The following is a 22,053-nucleotide window of genomic DNA, read 5'->3' on the forward strand; positions in this document are numbered from 1 at the left end:
CCCGGTCGGTCTGTGTCTCTCTCTTTTTCTCTCTCTCTCTGTTGTGTCCTCATTCTCTGAAGTAAACACAGGAAGTTATTTTAAGGAACAGCTTTCATTAACTCTCTGCATTAGGTTTCACTTTTGTTTCCACATGAAGCCATAAATCTTGTCATCTTTGTGTTTATGGTTACATTTGTTTGTCATCAGTTTGTCATCAGGGCTCCACCATGTCCGGAAAATGCATTCTGTTTACAAATAAAAACAGTAAATCACCAAAGATGCATTGTTCAGGAATGACTGCTTTTATGTTTGATGTCTAAGTGGTCATGTGAATCTGTACAGGAAGTCAGCGCTTTGGAGTGCGAAATCCAGTTGCTGAAAAATCTGCATCACGAGCGCATTGTCCAGTACTACGGCTGTCTGAGGGACCACAATGAGAAGACCCTCACTATTTTCATGGAGTACATGCCGGGGGTGAGTCCCAGATACTTTTGATTTCACAGCTTCAACCAAGGCTCTGAGATCGGGTTGTTTCCCAGATCCAAACCTAGAAATCAATTCCAAAACCTCAGTCTTCGTGTTCAGTCTAATTGCATCTAATGTTGGGATGTAAGGAAATTATAATTTAAACTCAGGCAACAAAGCCAGTCACATAAGACACGAGGAGGGCAAACAAAGGACAACATCTATTTCAATGCCTTAACAGTTTGAACTGATATTAAGAAGTGTGGTTGGGCACCTTTCCTCTATTTCTCTGCACCTGAAACAATGCCCAAGGTTTATAAAGTAAAAGGCTTTTTCTGTTCAACCACAGACAGTTTTCCAGGGATTCTTTTTCTCTGGATCTCATTGTTGACCTCAGTAACCTTGTTTCCGTTTTTGATCCTGGGCCGTAGTTGTGTAGCCAACTTCTTGTCAAGTCTCAAAAACTAACAAGATAAAGAGACAGCAGGAGATTAGTGATGTACTAAAGCAGAAAAAGGACCAGAAGAAACAAGTTGTCAGCCACTAGTCAGCGAGTTCTTCTTAGGTCCTGCTGTCTACAAATAACTAATCGTAAAACAGATTAATGATACTTAGTTTCTCCTCATTTCTGGCATTTTTATTTCCATTTACCAAGTATCTTTTATCAGTCCAATTTGCCTAATCCCTGCAGTTCAAGTGGCTGCGGTCAAAATGCAAACACAAATGAAATTGTGAAATTTGATTTGGTTTTGAGTTAAGTTCCCCCGACTATTTGTTCAAAAGGACCCATTCCATTGCAAATGTTTTGAATGCACGACAGACATCTTTCAGTTGCCATATTTGAACTTTGCTTCTTTACTCCGTGTTTCTGGGGCAGACCTCCAGTAGTGGGGTAGATTGGTGCTCTTAAAGCATTTTTACAGTCGCCACAGCCAACTTAGCGCATGGCAATGTGACGTCCAAATGACGTAGATCTCGCTGGCTTGCCAGGATTTTAAGTCCAGAGGTGGCGCACCACTCTATTTTTTTCAGCGGCGCGCAACAACGGCAACAGAAAGTATGGACAAGTTTGAATGCAAGCTTTCCGAGCACTGCAAGTCTCTCTTGTAAACTTGGGTTAAGATGAGTTCTTTTATGGTGAATGAAAGGCTCTATCCAATGAAGTACTTCATGGAATCGTTGTACAGGGTCCTCATTTGTTTCACGAGATATTGAACTCACCATATTTATGTCTGGCATTATTAAAAGGATGAACTTTCCCCCTTCTTTTTTCTTTGTTTCTTTGCAAGCAGGCTATCATCCATTGAATCCAATATCATCTTATCCACTGTGAACATTGACATCAATGCTGCTGCCAGTTCTGCTACTGTTTACCTTTTTCTTCTTCTAGTCCGTAGAAATAGCAAAGTTGGTAACCTTTCCCTAGTTGCGACACCTCTGTTCAGTGGACTGCAACTAATGTCGGGACAACCATGCGCGAGTATAAATAGGTACGGCGCTCCTATGACGTCACATTGGCGCGCAACAGGTCGGCTGCGGCTAGTGTACTGGAAGCCTTAAACTCTGGAAGTATTAACAGACTGTTAATACATCCAGAGTTACAGACTGCTAATACCAGTCTGTATGCTATTGTCTAAAGCACATGCTTTTTTTCCTTATCAGGGTTCAGTTAAAGACCAGCTGAAGGCCTACGGGGCGCTGACAGAGAATGTGACCCGGAAATACACAAGACAGATCTTGGAGGGCATGTCCTATCTGCACAGCAACATGATTGTACACCGGGACATCAAAGGTAGTCCTGTTAAACTACAGAGGTTGAGTATTCTACTGTTCTGACACAAGATCAAAATGTAGACAGTGTTTTTAATATATAGATGTTTGGGGTTTACAGCATGTGGAAGGTGATTGGTGAGGAAACATATTTACGTGTTCCATGTCAACTCAGGTGCCAACATCCTGCGGGATTCAGCAGGCAACGTGAAGCTCGGCGATTTTGGTGCCAGCAAGAGACTGCAGACCATCTGCATGTCTGGCACCGGCATCCGCTCTGTGACCGGCACCCCCTACTGGATGAGCCCGGAGGTGATCAGTGGAGAGGGCTATGGCAGGAAGGCTGATGTCTGGTAAGACCGGGAAATACACAGCAGTGTAGTTTTAAGTTTGATCCTTGGAAATTGTATTTAGGGGTAGATATGCTTAAGCTAAATCAATATTAATAGGTTCTAGGAGCATAAATACACAATGTAAATGTTCATGTTTTTGCCTTCTTTAGCAAACTCAGATGCATTTTGTATAATAAGATGCTGACATCTCAGTAATGCATTCATACATGTTGACACATAGTTTGAGTGACTGGATGAATAAATGCTTTAATTGCCTGGTTGAAGCTGTAGAGCAGATTTGTCAAATGTATCCACTAGGACACTGAATAAGGGAGATTCTGTGTAAAGAAAGGAGCATACAAACTTTTTCCTTTTAGACTTATAAATCTTGATTCCTAATGGGATGTAGAAGTACTGTTACAACTCTGGTAATCTGTTGTTACAAACAATAGAGCATTGTTGGCTTTAAGGGAATAAAACTGCTAATACTGTGGATAAGAGTATAAGAATTGCGTTACTGACAAATATGCACATACATAACACACACAACACACAATGCTTCTTACGTCTGAAGCACAAGCAACAATTTGATGGAAATGACACCTGTATCTGCCAGTAAAAATACTTTGGTTTAATATAGGGATGGCCTTTACGTTCGTGTAGTGACTTGGTAGAAATACCTATATTCAACATGATAATGTTGAGACAGTCACCAGGGGCTGACAGGATGAGACATGTGGATGTGAAAAAAAGGTCAAAAACAGATGTCCTACTCGTAAAATGGTATAATATCTGTCCTCTCAAAGGGAGAAAACATCTTTGTGAAGTAAGGAGCCTGTTGTATGTAACCCAGTTCCTATCTCACTCCCACACACAAAGCAGACAGCATTCCCTTATATAATCTGATTGGGTTGCCAACCACCAGTCGAGTGATGTGATTGGCTGACGGCCAGTCAGACAGGTCGTAGCATAGGTTGGTATGTTCCAGGTTCTTAGCCCATGCTGCAGGGGGATTACTGCTCCCAGGAGGGCTTGTTTAACTCCCAAACAGGTAGAGCAGGCCCTCTGCAGCCAGCAAGTTTCCAAAAGAAAAAACGTTTTCAAAACATTCCTGTTAAGCTGTTGGGGGAAGCTGCTAATATGTAGTATTTGTTTCAGCTTGTTATGTGACTCCAGATTACAGTGAAGCAAAAACAATCACATATATATTTTTGTTACAGGAGCCTTGGATGTACAGTGGTGGAGATGCTAACAGAAAAGCCTCCGTGGGCTGAATACGAGGCCATGGCGGCCATATTCAAGATTGCCACTCAGCCCACCAACCCACTGCTGCCCTCGCACACCTCCGACCAGGCACAGGACTTCATTAGCTGCATCTTTGTGGAGGCCAAGCACAGGCCCAGTGCTGAGGAGTTGCTCAGACATCCCTTCTCCCAGATTATGTGTTAAAACCTGCCGGGTTTTCTGAACTTTAACCACAGAGAAGTAGCTTCTTTTAAACTTATTCGTGGCAGAAAAAGGGACATGGAACTGGTCTAGAAGTCAGTGTTAAACCCACTGAACCTCTGCCACCATTCAGATACTCCTCTCACACAAATCCAAAGAACAAGACAGTTTTAAGAACAGCAGTCATCAATGCCTTAGAAACCAATGCCAGTACATGCTCTGACAAGGGTCACCACCAGGGGGAATCAAAACATTAAGTATCTGGTGGGCTGCTGATCCTTCTCATAAACATACCAAATGATGCACTCCAAAGGCAGCATCATTCATCTTCATCAAGTTTCTTCTCCTGTGTTTACATTCACATATTGGGCAGTTTTGAGAAATGCCAGGAAGACCTACAGTGTTTGAAACATTATCATTTTAAAGCTACAGAACACAACAGTGTTAAATGGACAGTATTGTTCTCTTGTTTTCCAATTCCTCGCTGTCTCATTTTGAACAAAGAAAACTTCACTCTCTCTCTCTTTCTTAAACTAGAACTCTGTTAAGCTATTTGTGATGCACTTCACATTTCTGACTACATGTTTTTGTAGTTTGGATGAAACACAGAGCGATGTCACATGGAGATATGTGTAGTGTAGCTACACTGGAGTCTAATAGAAGAATTATCAATAATTAACAAGTTGAGTTATGTTTTAGTTTTAGCCCTACAGTATTAAAGTTCTAGTGAGTAGTTTCTGTCGCCCCCATAAGTAAATCTAAGTAATGACAACCACACTGTTGCCGCGTCCACATGATACAAGCCTTCCGTGATTTCACACAGCCCCCACCCCTCCTCCATGCTAGTAGTCGAGGAGGATCATGGTGGACTCTTCAGAAGAAGTCTTTATCTAGACAACACAATCTTCTGAACATAGCCATACTGAGATATACAGAGAGAGTTGTGTGGAGCTGATTCTTAATTTGCTTTGTATCAACTCATATGGCAATGGCTTGAATGTGACGGACGTTCAAGAATATCAATAGACCATGATGCACGGCAGCTACTAGCCCCAGATTGAGCCTCTGTGGTATTACCATTACATTAAAATCCCAGTGGCAAGCTTCTGTTCTCTAATTATGCAGTGATCTTTTATCTTTGTTTAACTACACTTACTATTGCTCTGAGTATACATTAAGCAAAGACATGTAGTCCGGCTACCAACTTTGTTTGGATCTGGAAACTTGGGAAATCATTTTATCTGTAACGATATTTTATAATGCAAAAATAATTCTTTTATTACATTTATTTTGAAGTACAAATACAGCAAGGGCACATGGCATGTTCTGCCACTTGGATAATAATTACAGGCTTTAGAAAAAGATTAAACATTTTTTAGTAATACAGCAAACCAAACTTAGTTTTTTATCCCATAGTTAAAAGAGTGTGAAAGCCCTCAGAGCAGCAGCATATCTGTTATATGATATTCTGTTTTTTTTCTATAGTGTTTTTAAAGATTACCGTGTCTTTGTTTTTCAAAGAACCAATGGCTTAGCTCTGTGTCTTAAATGCAAGTGCAACACATGAGAGGCACTTACTGAGGCATTGCAGCTCCAACACCTGATTTAGGCAAAGATATGACTTCATTTTTCTCCACAGAAAAAACACTCCCTCCACTATCATTATTGCTGTCCTATCTGTAAAACTATTAAATGCATGCAGAGAAATTAATAGAATCAGTGCATTTCAGTACAGTCTTGCAGTATCAATCAAATAATCTACTCATTTAAAGTATGAGGATGACGTGCACTGTAATTGCGTAAGAGGGGCTAAGGGTGAATTTTTCTTTTTGACTCAACCGTCTTATTATACATTCCGCCTCAATGTGACTTAGGTAGAAACCTGCCAACCTCTTTTTGTAGATATTCAGTATCACAGTTTTTGTCAGACAACAAAGTGCCAAAAAGGAGCAGATAAAAAATATATGCTACGTTTTGGTATCAGTTATATGTGAAAGGTATGGTTTGAAAATACAAAGTTATGGCCTTAATTTGGAAGTGATTTCCGTTGCCTTTGCCTAAGCACTAACCGTTAATGTGTGTCTGGCCCAAACATCCCTGACTGAGAAGCCTTAGCTCAAGGATCTATTTTAAATCAGATGCACTTTTATATAAAATGAATGTTGTGGAATTTTTGTTCTCTACCAAAATTAGATTTTCTTTTTTTTTTTTACTTAAAATGTGAAACTTCTTTCATTTTTATTTATATCCCCATGTCCATCCCAAATAGATTTTTTATAAGCAAATATATATATGTATAAATATTTTTTTATTTTTAGACTATGTCAAATCTAATGATACTTTCAGGACTTTGTGTCATTAAAGTAAATCATTGAAAGCAGCTGGTTTTGCAGACATTACAGAATTGGGGTGTATAAATGAAAAAAGGGTGCAAAACGAACTCTGGCTGCCTGGTTCTTGTTCCAGCTCAAACAAAAAACCTTTCCACACACTTAGTTAAACATTTAAATGACAGTTTTACCTGACAGGTTACGGAAACTTTGCAAAATTTGCTCACACTGCTCTGACACATGGATGAGGTTTCATGAATGAAACCTTTAAGGGCTTAACTGCTGGGAGTATTTTGTGTGTGATCTCAGTATTACTGAAATGTAATTGAAGGGTGTGTGTGAGCCAAAGATAAACTGGATTGAAGCCAGTGCTGGATGTCAGAGCTCGTTGTTCAACCTAGACGACAACTTTGTTTATCCCAGGGTTCAGACGCGTCCAGTCTTCTGGGCAAAGGGCTTGCTGCTTGAAGCTAACATGATAACTTTCTATAGGGCTGCTACAGGCTAAAGGCAGCTAAAATATGTTCATTGTTGTAAATAATGCATTTCTTTAAGGAAAAGACAGCATGATAAAGGACCCTGTGGTAAACAAATGAACACAAACTAGTTGTTTAGAGATCTATATATGTAAATGTATGTATGTATAATTATGTATCATGACTTGCAGTGCAAAGTCTAATGTATCAAATTTATTTCATAGCAAGAAAAGAATAGTATGTTTAATGACAGTGACCATGACCTTCCTATAAAACAAATACATTTTTTAAAAAGTTTTTAAAAATGTGTTGTTTGTTAGTTTGCTTATGTATCGAAGGACAGTTGTGGCCTTTCCAGACTTGGTGAGTCCAGTAAATGAAAGATGACTGACTTCATTGTTGGCAGTAAGAAGCTATTCTATTGATGCACTCATTTTTCTCTCTCTCTCTCTCTCTCTCTCTCTCTCTCTCTCTCTCTCTCTCTCTCTCATTTTACTTCTTCCTCTGTTTTCTCATGAAGGAAAACAGGAGGCAGTGACACAGGAAGGAGAGATTTCTACAACCGTGTCTGGCTGTGAAATGGGTAGGCAGATTGAATCAAACAAAGGGCCTTTTTCTTTGGTAGGTGTTTGTGGCTTCCTCTGCTTCCCTCGCTCTTCAACCTCTAGATGTTATGTGTCAGAGAGGATTGGTTTGAGTAGTTTAATCCTGAATTCAACATGTTGGCTTTCTGATAAAATATCAGCACAGCTACCACTGTGGTCCCGACTGAAACATCTCTGAAATTATTTGAGGGATTGCTGTGACATTTGGTACAGACGTTTATGGTACTAAGAGGAGAAATCCTACTGAGATGGTGATCCTTTAGTACCACCAGCAGGTTGACATGATGTAAAATTTCTTGACAGAGTTTGCATAGATTGCTATGAAATTTGACATTCCCCTCAGAACTGTAATTGTTTTGTTGATTGCTTAATTTTTCCTCTAGCGCTATTATCAGGCCAAACATTTGAATTTGTCCAATACTAATCACAGCGTCAGCGGTACTTTGCACTAAGTGCCAGTTGGCAAATGCATGATAAACTAAGACAGTGAACTCGGTCAAGATTTTACCTGCTTTTACTTTGATTCAGAACAGAGCATAAAATCCTTTAAAAGTCTTGTTAATTGTTATGATATTCTCTCTTTTCTGACAAATGATCCGCCAGATTTAAAGCTCCCGTGGCATTCAAATTTCACTTAATACGTTTTTTTTTTACATTAATATGCGTTCTCCCAGCCTGCCTATGGCCCCCGAGTGGCTAGAAATGGTGATAGGTGTAAACCGAGCCCTGGGTATCCTGCTCTGCCTTTGAGAAAATGAAAGCTCAGGTGGGCCGATCTGGAATAAGGGGCAAGGTTACCTCCCCTTTCTCTGCTTTGCCTGCCCAGAGAATTTGGCCCACCCATGAGAAAGCCCCTTTCATTATTGCTTTCAATCGAGCAAAGTGGCAGTTGGTCTAGGCCACACTCCCACCCTTCACCTTGCACCCCCGCTCGTAATTTGGCACAAAGGCTAAATTTCTGGAAAGAGACTTCAGATATGGTATCAGCTGACCACTAAGGTTTATATAAAAGCATTCAAAAAGAAGCATGTCATGGGACCTTTAAAGATTTGATGACCATAAGTGTGTGTTCCAACATTCAAACAACCAGATGGTTTGAAAACTACAGTCTGAGTTGGTATATGAGTGTGTTTGTTATGCGGTGTGTCTCTGGTTGTGTGGTATGCAGATCTGTCTCTGTGGTATATTTGGGCCCCCAGCATTTCCGCTGACAGGCAGACTGGAGCTTTGGGTCTGATCCGGATTTCCACCGGCCCTCTTTGTGGCTGCGCTCTGTTTGGACCCAGTGGTGCCGAGACATATGGCCTGCTTGTCTGTCCCAGTTAAGCCCCCCTGATTTTCATCACAGCTCACCCTATGAAGCCTTGCTGGTTCAATACCCCCCAAGCATTTAGCTGTGTTGTTTTTATCTTGTCATGTCTCAGGGTTCAGAAATGCACCTGAGGGTCAGCAGCACAAAGGAGCCACACATTTGATCTTTCATTCACAATCAAGATGCAGACAACTAAATTCAAAAAAGGTATAGGTTCATAAAGTTGGCTAATTGTGTAATAATTTGTCATGATGAGTAGTGGTGAAAAGAAACCAAGTACATTTACTCTAATTATGCTACTTTATACTGTTAAATTACAGAAGGCACTACTGTACTTCTTACTCTTACTTACTTACTCTCCAGTTATTTGAAAGAGGTTCAAGGGAGATTTATATTACCATGACCTGGTGGTGGCCACAACAATGTAAAAGTTTAAAGGTCCCATGGCATGAAAATTTCACTTTATGAGGTTTTTTAACAATAATATGCGTCCCCCAGCCTGCCTATGATCCCCAGCGGTTAGAAATGGCGATAGGTTTAAACCGCATATAGTATTTATGGATACCTTTTTGAAGAGAATATATAAATAACCTAATAATTGTTGTCAGGATTTTATAAATCATGTTTTAATGTTAAGCACACACGTGGAACAGTCAGTCCTTTGGGATGAAGTGTATCCGTGGATGGCTACTTTAGTGATTGATCGTCACTTAGTGATCGTCCAGTAAACCTTTCATCAGTGGGGATTTATATTTACTAGTAATATGTTGGAATCATGTTAAAGGTCCCATGGCATGAACATTTCACTTTATGAGTTTTTTTTCTTCTTCTTTTTTTAACATTTTAACAGTAATATTCCCCCAGCCTGCCTATTGTCCCCCAGTGGCTAGAAACGGTGAAAGGTGGGAACCAAGCTCTGTGTATCCTGCTCTGCCTTTGTGAAAATGAAAGCCCAGATGGGCCGATCTGGAATCTTGCTCCTTATGAGGTCATAAGGAGCAAGGTTACCTCCCGTTTCTCAACATTGCCCGCCCAGAGAATTTGGCCCACCCACGAGAAAGAGTCATCATGGCTTTTAGATTTATATCAAACCAAATTTTTACTCAAAATGTCTTTCTTTGACAATACTTGGAATAGATAAAATCAAGTCTGAACTCACCTGAACCAGTGTTTAGGAGGAAAGTAACAGCTGCTTAACTAGCATGGGCTGATTAAGAGAAGTTAGGCTCCTGGGCACCGACACGCAAAAAAGGACCCACCGTCAATTCATACATAGGAGCAAGAGCAACGTTAGCATTTTCTGTCTAGCTGCAGTTGCTTTGCGTCTCTCTATAATAATGTTATGTTTCTTTCTGGTCATTTTGCTACTCTTTGTGGTCAGTGTGTGTCTCTTTGAGTGACATTTTGCAGGTGAAGACCAGTAGGAGGGGGATGCCCGTCCAGTAATGCATCCATGACTAGATAAAGGTGTAAACAGATTATTTTACTAACTTGAAATTACTTTGGTGTAATTCTGCCAGTTCAAAAAACACTTTCTCACCTTTAAAGAACAAAGGCGATTTCACTGCTGGATCTCAGACATGCATCTGTTTCTCAAAGGCAAAAGCCTGTCTTTGCTTTCTCTCCAAATGCTGTTAAATGTTTTTGGGTTTGACGTTTTTTTGTGAGGGTGTTCTCCAATGTGCTTCCAATGTTATGTCTGTTTTTACTCCTCTAATACTAACAATTACATGCTTTTTTGGGGATCTGTTTCTTTTTGTTAGCAGCCTCAGGCCTTACTGATGAGGACTAACACAGGTGGTTGAAATTAATCTTTAGTACAGGCATTCATGGTAAGTAAGAAAAATCATGTTTTAGTATAAGTCAATGTTACTTTTCTTAAATAAGGCTGCACCTTCTTTATTTACGACCAGTCCGGGAAATCATGGCCTTGATGTAGTGATGAAGGTGGGGCTGAGACAGTATTTCCAACTCTATAGTCAGGATTCAATTTGGCATTTGGCCATCAGTGAGGGTGAAGGATAGCTGCGGAGAGGTTCACACTGGGGATTCTGGGTGTAAAATGCCAGAGCACAAAGCAAGTGTTGAGTGTTACGCCGCCAAACTAAGCTGGCAGCTTTGTGTCTTTGGCCTGACATCAGAATGAGCCCAGCCGCATTAAGATTCTGCCTTGCACCCCTTTTCCTTGTAAGTCCTGCAAATGAAATGGTCTCCTCATGTCTGACACATGAATCAGCTGTTTGACTTGGCCCTCCAGTGGAGTGAGGGGCCTGCACCACCCACTCTTGTCTCTCTGGGGATGTTTAATGTTCGGGACATATTACCTCAGTGACCAGATCTGAGGCAACGGCCGTGATTGTCTAAAAAATCCAAAGAGGCAAAACAATTAGTGTCACCTTAATGATGCAACCCGCCGTTAATCCTTAGAAATGAAGCCTTTTAAAGTTAACAAGTCTCTGCCAGACTTACAGTGAGCCATCTCATTTAACCTCTATTAACAAAAGAGCAATTGAAATTCAAGACACTGCGTTGTTTTTCGTTCTTCTCAGCAACAACCAGATAGTAGAGCCATACAGTGCTTTATTTACCCAGTACCGCTGGTTTCCACTCCCTCTGATTTTATGACCCAGTAACAAAAAAGTCCTTTATGTCCCACTGCTGTTGTGGTTTTAATAGCAACACCACAGTTAAATGACTATACCACTGTTTTACCTTCTCAACTACAAATAATGTTTAAATTAAACTTTCAACTAGTGTTGGAAGATTTACTAGACTACTTTAAAATGTCAGACTATATTTGTAAGATAAAACACATAGTTTTTCATAACGATTGCCGTGCCCGAATTGTTCTTGTCTTCAGGAATGTACACTTAGAGAAGAAGAGCAGTCAGTCGTCACAATTTCATCTACATTTATCCCGTCCCAGCTGAAATGATCTGACGTAGCCAGCCGTGCGGTTGTCAAGGTAACGGGTGAAAATGGTTTTGTAACGCATCCTCTGTTAGTCGTCCTTGAGTTCAGATTAGGTCTACACTCCCCACTCCCTCCCTCCCATTTCTCCTCAGTTCTACCATCCATCTGTCCAGAAAGTCTAATAACCAGAACATATTGAACACCCCAGAGTCCTTCAGTCTCACTGGAGCCTCAGCAACATGAATCTACCACTGCGATAATGAAAGTGTCTGCAGCATGATGCTCAGCCAATTGTAGATGTACAGTTATGTTAATGTAACAAATATTTATGTAGCTATAAGTTCATGACAATGCATGACAATCATCCATGTATCCCTGGTCACTGGCTCAGGTGCTTTTGTGTTGACACTTTGGCATACACCATACTTGGTGCTGAGTGGCGCATGCTTAAATATTCTTTGAGTGCCATGAAATAAATGCTTCAAAAATGCCTTATGTGCAAACACACTTTAGTTTGGTCAAGTCATATAATTTTTCACATTACCAAATGTATTTCTTGCTACAAAATTAAGAAAACACAAATGAATGATGTTAAGATATTGAATGAATAACAGTTAAAGAGAATTTCATAGCACAAAATGCACTTTTGAAGTGGTCTCCAGTGTGTCAAAGTGTATTTTGTTTAGTGTAAAAGACAAATAATACTCTTATTGTAACTGTTTTTCTGACTTTTTTGTATCACAGTATGCAAACAAAAAGACCGTTGCAAAAGGAAGTGTGTAAAATCTTTATTAATACTGTGTTTATGGAAAGTAGGTGACTGGTATTATATCCATAGTAAAACTTTGTGTTGAAAAGTTGTAGTAGTTTTTATTACATACAGATTTACAAATGAAGTTCTGTTTTAAAACAGGATGTGATTCTGTGTTATTAGATACGTTTATGATAACACTATTACTATCCCTCAACAAGGTGCATAAAAAATATTAGTGTTGAACCCTTGACCAAAATATATAATTGGTACAATTAAAAGCTGATTTAAATGGTTAATGAAATGGACAAAAAACTGAAATAACAAACAGATAAGAACAGAGTTATACTGAAAACTGTGACTTTGATGAAGACTAATCTAATCCCGGGATTCCTATTAGAGTTAGCAGGTGTTTAGTGAATAATTGTAGGTAATTAGAATAATCCAAAGAGGGGATAAAACTAGGCTGAGGTTCTGTAAGATGTTTGCCTCCTTAGTGGGACCCAAAGTGTAATTCCACTAAATCCTGCAGGCGTATATATGTCTTAATTGATGTGTTTCATCTGTCAATCTTCTGTTGGTTTATTTGATTAGAGTGGGAAGATCTCTTCTCAACAGCTCCATCCTTTTATTCCTTCAAACTTTCTGTTTTCTGTTTTTGTGAGAGAGCATGTGTGGTCAGGTTGAATTGGCGGCCAGACCCTGTCACACAAAATCCTTTTCATTCAGTTGGAACAGAAAGAAAGAGAGAAAGACATAAAGGAGCGAAAGCAAGAGTGTGAGAGAGAAGGCGAGTCAGAGGCCGAGGGAGAAGACAAAAGGGGGGGGGGAGGCCAAGAGACATTTGTAGTTGAGTGGACGAGCACTGACAATCCCTGGCACACAGCTCTTTGAGTGTCATGTAAACCACCCATTCCCTCTCTCTTTTTGTCCCATTCACTGCCTGCTTGCCACCCTCCCTTTTCTCTGCCGCACCCTGTGGCCTCTCGGCTTTGGACTTGGGGGTTCACCCTGCCTCTATAAAAGCCCTGTTTGTGCCCAATGTGTGCTTCATTCCCCATCATGGAAAGTCAGAGAGTCCAGTCCTCATACAGAAAGCGCTATGGGGCTCAGGGCTCAGGCAGCACAGGAGTCAGAATTGGGAGCCTTTCTTCAGGCCGCTTCTCCTGGCATGGCACCCCACGCAACCTCACCCACTCCAGCCCCATGTCCCGGATCTCCTTTGGCTCAACAAACACGGCCCTGCTCCTGGGGAGCCCTGTGGACCGGCTGGACTTCCCAGCTGATTCCCTGCTGAAGGCCCAGTACAAGGAGACACGCACCAATGAGAAAATGGAGATGATGGGCCTGAATGACCGCTTTGCCAGCTACATAGAGAAGGTGCGCCTGTTGGAGCAGCAGAACAAGGTGCTGGTGGCAGAGCTGAACCAGCTGAAGGGGAAAGAGCCCAGCCGCCTGGGAGACATCTACCAAGAGGAGCTGAGAGAGCTGCGCAGGCAGGTGGACGGTCTCACTACTGGCAAAGCTCGGCAGGAGATAGAGAAGGACAACCTGGCTGCAGATCTGACCATGCTCAAGCAGAGGTAGGAGTAAGCAGGGTGGGACTCCTGTAGGGTGGAGGATCGGTTGGTCTGATGTACAGCAGCACTTGTGTCATAATGTCATTGGCTTTTGCAAAATATTTATTTTGCTTGCTTGCTTGCACTTTCTGATGATAAAAACACATTCATTTTTAAATTTGGCACAAAACTTTTTGGAAGTTTCTTTGGACAAAAAACAGCTCAATGGCTAAAAAACAAATGGAAAGTAAATTTTTGAAGATACATTCACAAGGGTGCTAATGTTTCAAATTTAGATCAACTAATAAAAAGACATGTAACAGGTGGAGGGAACTTCTTCCCAATTTCTCCTTTCTTGTGGATATCTGAGTTTTACAAAATTTCTGTTTTCTGTAAAGTGAGCAAGAAGCATCACAATAATTATATATATTTTTTTAAATTTGGTCCTTATCCAGATTTGCTCACAAATGTGCTTTGGGATTTTGTAAAATATCAAGACTGGAAAAAGACATTCAGTGTGCATAACTTTGAGGTCTCTCAGAACAAAATAACATAGGTTCATTGCATAGCTGAGAGTCTTTTCTTTTCTTTTTAATTACGAGCGCATTCATATGCAGATTTGGTTTGTCTCTCTTTCGTTGGAATGCAGACAACTGTGCTCTACCCGAGCTTTACTCCTGGATCCTTCTTCAAAAACTTGATCCTGACTGAATTGAGTGAGTGTGGAGGAATAAGGCTAACACAATGGCAGCCATCCACAAAGGAAGTAGACAGCCAGGCAGATGTTCTCCTGTCCGCTGTTACTCCAAAACAGTGATTCACTGCAGTCACATACAGATTTTACGTGACATTTATCTATAATAGAATTTAGGGAAGGAGAATGACCAATTTAATGTCCCTGAGGGTGTAAAAGGTCTCCTGCAGGATCTTCTCTACCCTCTGACTACTACGGAGCTGCCACCCCCCCTGAAAGAATGGCAGAGTGAACAGAGATGGTCGTGGCTGAGAAGGACAAAGGAGAGAAGGACACTTTAGTGATTCTGCAGCTTTTCTTGAACCACTCTATTTAGCAAATTCTGTGTAAAGCTTTACAGATGTTACCCCAAGTCTGGTCATTTATGTTGGCATGACCCAGATGGATTGCAGTTTAGTGTGTGTGTGTGTGTGTGTGTGTGTGTGTGTGTGTGTGTGTGTGTGTGAGTGTGTGTGCGCAAAAACTCAATCCCGTGGGAAAGGCCTCTGGCTGTTAGATTGGAGGGAATGTGTAATGATGCATAAGATGCCCTTTCAGCTGGGCCCCAGCCCTCTTCTGAAAAACAAGGAGCAGCAATGAAGCTCACACTAAAAATCTGATCTGATATAGGTTTTCAGTTTTCATAGTTTGGCTGTTATTTAACAGGCAACTCTCATTTGAATTGCAGAAAAAATTATAGTTTTTCTCTTACAGATGTTGTGCCACAAAGTAGCGGTTAGAAACAAAACATTTGGCTACTACCAGGCATGAGAGCAACACAATTGTTGGGATTAGTTAAAGAGTTATTTCACTTTTGGAAAGGTGAATATATGTTTTAAATTGGGTCACTTATGTAGTAGAAATGTAAAATTGTTTTAGAAATTGATGCCTTCTAGGCCGAGAAAAGAAGAAAAGTGTTTTTGGCTCATGTGGATGAAAGACACCAAATCCCAAAATGCACTTGCTTCGACGCTCTACGAGTCCACTCCCAAGCCTCGCCAACCGTTTACAGACATAGACAGACAGTGAGGCATTCAACTCAACTCAACTCAACTGGGTTTTATTGTCATTTCAATCACATACACGAAACAACGTTTCACCGTGGCTCACACATCACACATTTTAAATATATAAAACGACATTAAATGAAAACAGCAAACTAAACAGGCTACATTTTGTGCACACACATTATAGGCTCCTTAAAGTTCAGCTAACGTAATGGTAGTATTAGCGCTTGCAGTCATCAGAACAGCACGGTCATTCGAAAATACTACTGGGGTTCTACTGACACAAAGCTTAATGCTAATTGGTATCCATTTGTATTCCTTTATGGGATTTTTGCAAAAAGATTTGTAAGGGATTTTCCGCAAGAAACATATCTTTTTTTATTAAAATTTATGTTATAATTTCAGCATTGTACATCATCACCTATTAAGCACTTTAATTTCCTGTTTCAATGCTTTTTATGTGACTAAATCAGATTGCAAGATGAGATTGGCCTCCGACAGGATGCAGAGAACAATCTAAATGCCTATAGACAGGTAATTCTGCTGATATTCCTTTAAAATTCATAATCCAAGCAATTAATTTATCCTGATAGCCCACCCTCATTCCTATATGTGCCTCATTCTTTGCATAGGATGTGGATGAGGCGTCTCTCAATCGTGTTCAGCTGGAGAGGAAGATCGATGCCCTGCAGGATGAAATCAACTTTCTAAAGAAGACTCATGAAGAGGTAAGAATAACATTGAAAGATAAAAACATGCCCAATTAACTTTAAATGTCACTACCTGTGCCACATTTAAGCATCAAATGAACTGTACTTCCCTTTTTCCACTACCTTTCCCCCTCCCAGGAGCTGCGTGAGTTACAGGAGAAGATCATGGCCCACCAGGTGCATGTTGACTTGGATGTATCCAAACCAGACCTGACTGCTGCTCTAAGGGACATCAGGGTCCAGTATGAAACCATGGCCACCTCAAACATGCAGGAGACTGAGGACTGGTACCGATCCAAGGTCAGAAGGCTCAAAGACATACCGTTCATGAAGTGTGTAGTACTGAGAAGTAGAGTTATATACTTTATTATACCTTTGTACACAGTTTGCTGACCTGACAGATGCAGCCAATCGAAATGCAGAAGCCCTGCGTCAGGCCAAACAGGAAGCCAATGAATACCGGCGTCAGATCCAAGTGTTGACCTGCGATCTTGAGGCTCTCCGCGGAACAGTGAGTCCAGAAAAACACTGTGTGTTGTGAACACATTGGCTAATATAATCCATCTCTGATAAAAATGAATATGATACAGCTTCATCAGTTACATATTTGGTGTAAAAGAATTGGGCAATTCCTGAAATGATTTAAATGATACAGTTTGGTGGCACACAATTACAGTGAAGTCAGACAGTAAGTATCAAACAGTGACAAGTTTCTGCTCTACACATTATCACAATGGAGCTGAGAAGCAGGTTAAAGTGCTGGCTAACAACTTCGAGGATGTTAACAGTCGAATCATTTGAACAGGATAGAAACTGTTACTCTTTTTATTCATAATGTCCCAATTTTACTTACTAAACAAAACATATTTAAAACCTGTACAGACAGCAAGACAATGACACTTAATTAAACTTAAAATGTTACAACATGGGTGTCTTGCCTGTAAACTAGGATTATTTAATAGTAGATTAATGTAGCAGACATAGAAGTAGAAGCAGATGTAGCAGTAGTAGTACAACTAACAGTACCAGTCAGTGTTGGCAGCATAAATGGCCTTTAAAATTATCTCATTGGAACATTACAACGAATACTCAGTAAAGTAGCGTCTGCTACATTAGATGTTGGTGTTCATCACTCGGCCTTGTCTCTTCTCTTTAAGAACGAGTCTCTGGAACGCCAGCTCCGGGAGCTTGAGGACCGCTTCGCCATGGAGACTACTGGTTACCAAGATACAGTGAGCCATCTGGAGGAGGACATCCATGCGCTGAAGGAGGAGATGGCAAGACACCTGCAGGAGTACCAGGACCTTCTCAACGTCAAGCTGGCCCTGGATATTGAGATTGCCACCTACAGGAAGCTGCTGGAGGGGGAGGAGAGCAGGTGAGCCACAGCTTGGTAGATCGGTTGGGATGGACACAACCAACAAATGTAAACAAGTCATGATAGTAGATATTCATCCTTCTTCTTCCTTCAGGATAACTATTCCGGTTCAGAGTTTTTCCAACCTGCAGTTTAGAGGTCAGTATCAACATCGTCATCATTATCATTATATTTTGCAACAATGGATATTCTGATATTTCCAGAAGAATTTTAGTTTTTTTTGGAGAGGGTCACAGTGGTGTCCTCACCATTTCAGTATACTGCATTTACTGTATACCTGATAGCTGAGTAAAACATCTTTGAACACAATAATAAAGTATGTATTTGTATGTACTGTATGTATTTCTTAGATTGCAATTTTTTCCTTTATTAATCATTTAGAAACCAGTCTGGACACTAAAACCCCAGAGGCCCACGTGAAGAGGAGCATCCTGGTTCGAACTGTGGAGACCAGAGATGGGGAGGTATGTGCTTTTACCAAATAACACAGTTAAACTCTCGCACACTGAAGCAGGCCAATAATGCACATCTCAGCATTTCCCTCTGGAGGGCAATGTTGAACCCTTCTTCACACTCATTCACTTACCACACCCGATGGCAAAAGCAGCAAAAACTCACTAGTTTTTCTCACTCTTTTCAGATCATTAAGGAATCAACAACTGAACATAAAGATCTTCCGTAAAGTTCCGTCCTCGGTCATGATCTGAGGATTACTTCAATTTTGTTTTTTGTTTCCAAACCCCAAAGCTGCCTCATCAGTTATTACATTATTTCATTTTTCTCCACTTTCATCATCACCTACCTGCAGGCTAATCTGTTTACTGCCCCACAACCATGACATTCCCATTGAATGTCTGCAAGAAACATCTATGTTCAGCTTTTGTACAGCTGTGAGTAGGCTGTAGATCACTCACCTTAAATGGTCTGTAGCTTGTTCCGATAAAAACTAATGGAAATCACTGGTAACCTGTATACTTTTAATTTAGACTGACAGACCAGATTTTCAGATTAGCGTTCTTAGAAGATGCCTTAAAACAGTTGTGGAGTTGCGAGCTAATATCTTCAGCTAATATGTAGCATGGTGGACGTATGGTTATGTGTATGTGAAATGTGGCAAGGGAAGTACAAGAGGAAGTTGTGGTTTTGCTGATGTTTGAATTGGACTTAGGGTGGGAATGAGAGGTATGTGTATGTTAGAGCAGCTTTCGGCAGAACGACAGGTGAATTGGGGCTGTTTTTATTTAACCCTTGCCTGGTGCTATTTTGAATTACATTCCTTTTGTAGTAGCAGCAGCCACCTCTGCTTGCGTGTTGCTGCTTATATTACCTGAAGGTTTTTTCAATTAGGGCAACATTGTGGCTCATTAGATGTGTGCTCAGATTGGAGGTGAGTGGACCTATTCTGGGAGATTGCACAGATCATCAAACTCATGTGTCCTTTTTCACACAACCCTCAACCTCACTAGGTGGCCAAATAACCTGCTACGGCTGCTTTTTATGGGTAAAGCTGCAAAACCAGGTTATGACAAATGTGTACGACATACTGGACAGTCAGTGATCTGTAGACATTGTGATTGAGTTTACTGTATATGTTTCTTTACTGACACCAGGGAAAAACTAGACAAAGCCCAAAGGTGCTCAAGAGTCAAGTAAGATCTGTTGTCAATGTCAAAATCACAAGGACATCAGACAAAGACAGCTGACAGGCAATTGAGAGGAAATCAATGAGTCCAAAATGAATTAAAGGTATGATCTTTAATATGAGTTGTGGCATCAGGATTTTAGCGCAGTCATTTGCATAACAACCTGTTTTAGGTGTGTGTTTTTTTCACATGACTGCACCAACAGCAGAGGCTGAATGTTTGTATGCTTTTGACTCTGAGGGCCGTGACCATGGCAACTTTTACAGTGATGTCACTTACATACTGTTGCATACTAAGAATTGTCCCATCAACAGCAAAACTAACAATAGTCAGAGGAGTCTGTATAAACCTACACAGTCCTGAGGGGATGTCTAATGAGCCCAAATATACAAGAACAACTTTCCCTTTATATCTGCTCTTCTGCATCTTCCACCGCACACTCAGCTCTTGGTGTCCTCTCTTGAACACAACCTGATAAGACATTTATTTGACACCAGGATGCGTCAGGACATGTCTACTTATCTAGCAGGGCTGATAGGGACAGAGCCAGGTGTGGAGTAGGTGTTCGGAAGATGATGAGTTGTCTTCCAGCCTCCAGTTAATCCACCAACCTCCCTTCTCCAGTTTCTATAGGGATTAGCTGATAGAGAGTGAGACACCGAGACAGCAGAGAATGAGATAACCTTCAAGAAAACCCACAGCACCAGATATCTTTATTTGTTTTATCTTGAAAGGGAGGATTCTGGGGTAAAAAGTAAAAAGAGGGTGGGAGGCTGATAGGATGGACGGATGTCAGCTTAATCACTGCAATCCAAATCTCCCGCCTTGTTGGAAATCCTGCTGAACGAAGCCGTGCTGACAGGCCCTGCCATTAATGAGTGGTGCTAGGCCGAAGCTGGCTGTCGCTGTGCTAGTCACCAAGGACACGCTGTGGACCTGGATTCCCATGTGCCTCACACCTTCTCCCCTGGCTCCACATCTTCCACTTGTGTCACTCAACCCCTTCTCCTGTTTCTCCCAATAACATGCAACCCTCTCATGTATTCACTTTGTTTTTGAATGTCGATCTTAGATAGAATTTCGGACTCCTCGTCTTATAGCAAAGACACAGATGAATCTTACTTTTTTTTTGGGGGGGGGGTAAGACACCTCTGCAGATGTGAATGTAACATTAGTTTTGACCAGTGCTATGCGCTATGATGTCATGTTAACAACATTAAAATTTAGTTTGTTAGTGTTGATGCTTTTTGTTTTGTTTTTTAGCAAGCTTTCCATCCATTTTTATTGTTCATATGCTTGTAGTTATGTTCATTTGCATAAGATTCAATTCTGACACATACATAACCGTTCAAAAGTTCAGAATCTCCTGCCACAAAAGCTTGATTGGGTATAGTCAGATGGCTGAGAGGACTATTCTATAGCTGCGTCTCATGCCACTTATTTGAACCGGAAGTTGTTTTGTCCCTCCTCGGTAAATACTAAACCGCTGACGCTTCAGAGGAAAGGCCATTTCATCCCTCTACAACAAAATGGCTTGTTTCCTCTCTTCTCCTATGATTTCCTCGCGTCTCTCCCGGCCTCCTCGAGGAAGGGAGGCAAGTTGAAGGCTCAATGAGGCAATTTAAGCGACATGAGAAGCACCTCATATTTCTAAATGGTTGTTGATGCTTCTAAGTTTAAGAAAATCCTCTTTACAAATAGATGTTATTTTGTAGAAAGGGGTTGTTTTGTGCATGGAGAACAAGGTTTCAACCAGAATGACAAGCAAAAGGATAGAAAGTGGTCATAACTATTTCAAATGTAAACAATATATTTAGTATCTGAATTATACTGTTTTTATCTCTGTTAAAATAGCCATGATTGAAGAATGGAAGAAAAAACATAAATTTACCTTCAGCTTTCATCGGACTGAAAAGATGACATAAGTGCTCTAAATTGAAGATTTCAAGGGATAGTAATCTAGGAATTTAATTTGTCACATCTTTTAACTTTGGACTTCAAATTGGTTTGTTTGAGTGGTTAAAGGATAGTTCCACTCAAATTAGTATTATTGCTGTAGCAAGGTGATTTTAAAATAAGTGATTCACAGCCGACACTCATTAGAAAGTTTAACCAAAGCCAATATGAGGCCCCAGCAGTCTAAGTTAAAACAAAATCTTCTCTTTGTGTTGCTGTCCTCCATCGCAGCTCAGCTAGGACATTGTCTGGGGAAACAATTTTTAGTACTTAAAAGACTTTATCTGTGGAAGATACACACTTGATATGTCTAGCTCAAACTGCTGAAGCCCCATAATAACCCTGGATGTCTCCCCACACCTCTTTCATTTGAAGAATGTCAGTTTTCTTCCCAGCCAGCAGGGAGGAATGAATCCAGCAGACAAAAGCTAATTCAGTGTGAGTAAGTGAGAATTGTTTTAAGACAAACTCAAAAACACGAGAACATTCTTTAGGTTTTGTGTTGTTGCATTTCATTAACACATCCTTTTTTAAGAGCTGTTGCACTCTCTGAATCATCTTGGTTCTGTTGGCTCCCTTCACTACAACAAATACTGTAATGTTTCCTAATTAGGAAAGCTTGAATAAACTGAAAACACCTGCTATGGTGACAGCTTTGTTTCAAGCAATGTTTAGGTGATATACT

General features: G+C 40.7%; 2 protein-coding genes across 2 annotated transcripts in view; both read left to right on the plus strand.

The window, feature by feature from the left end:
- Positions 1 to 4,146, plus strand: part of map3k3 (mitogen-activated protein kinase kinase kinase 3) — a 15,798-nt gene extending 11,652 nt beyond the window's left edge. The window contains exons 14-17 of the mRNA XM_034894442.1: positions 325 to 456; positions 2,110 to 2,239; positions 2,393 to 2,570; positions 3,770 to 4,146. Of these exons, the coding sequence (XP_034750333.1) occupies positions 325 to 456; positions 2,110 to 2,239; positions 2,393 to 2,570; positions 3,770 to 3,998 (669 nt within the window). The 3' untranslated portion in view covers positions 3,999 to 4,146. The remainder of the gene's footprint in view (positions 1 to 324; positions 457 to 2,109; positions 2,240 to 2,392; positions 2,571 to 3,769) is intronic.
- A 9,192-nt stretch (positions 4,147 to 13,338) lies between these two features.
- gfap (glial fibrillary acidic protein) lies at positions 13,339 to 20,647 on the plus strand. The gene is made up of 9 exons (XM_034894332.1): positions 13,339 to 13,965; positions 16,155 to 16,215; positions 16,314 to 16,409; positions 16,530 to 16,691; positions 16,777 to 16,902; positions 17,549 to 17,769; positions 17,864 to 17,907; positions 18,151 to 18,233; positions 18,410 to 20,647. Exons 1-9 carry the CDS (start codon positions 13,424 to 13,426, stop codon positions 18,449 to 18,451), a joined length of 1,377 nt encoding a protein of 458 aa, XP_034750223.1. The 5' UTR covers positions 13,339 to 13,423; the 3' UTR covers positions 18,452 to 20,647.
- Positions 20,648 to 22,053: the final 1,406 nt, after the last annotated feature.

The sequence above is a fragment of the Etheostoma cragini genome, chromosome 15, assembly GCF_013103735.1.
Source record: "Etheostoma cragini isolate CJK2018 chromosome 15, CSU_Ecrag_1.0, whole genome shotgun sequence".
Taxonomy (NCBI): domain Eukaryota; kingdom Metazoa; phylum Chordata; class Actinopteri; order Perciformes; family Percidae; genus Etheostoma; species Etheostoma cragini.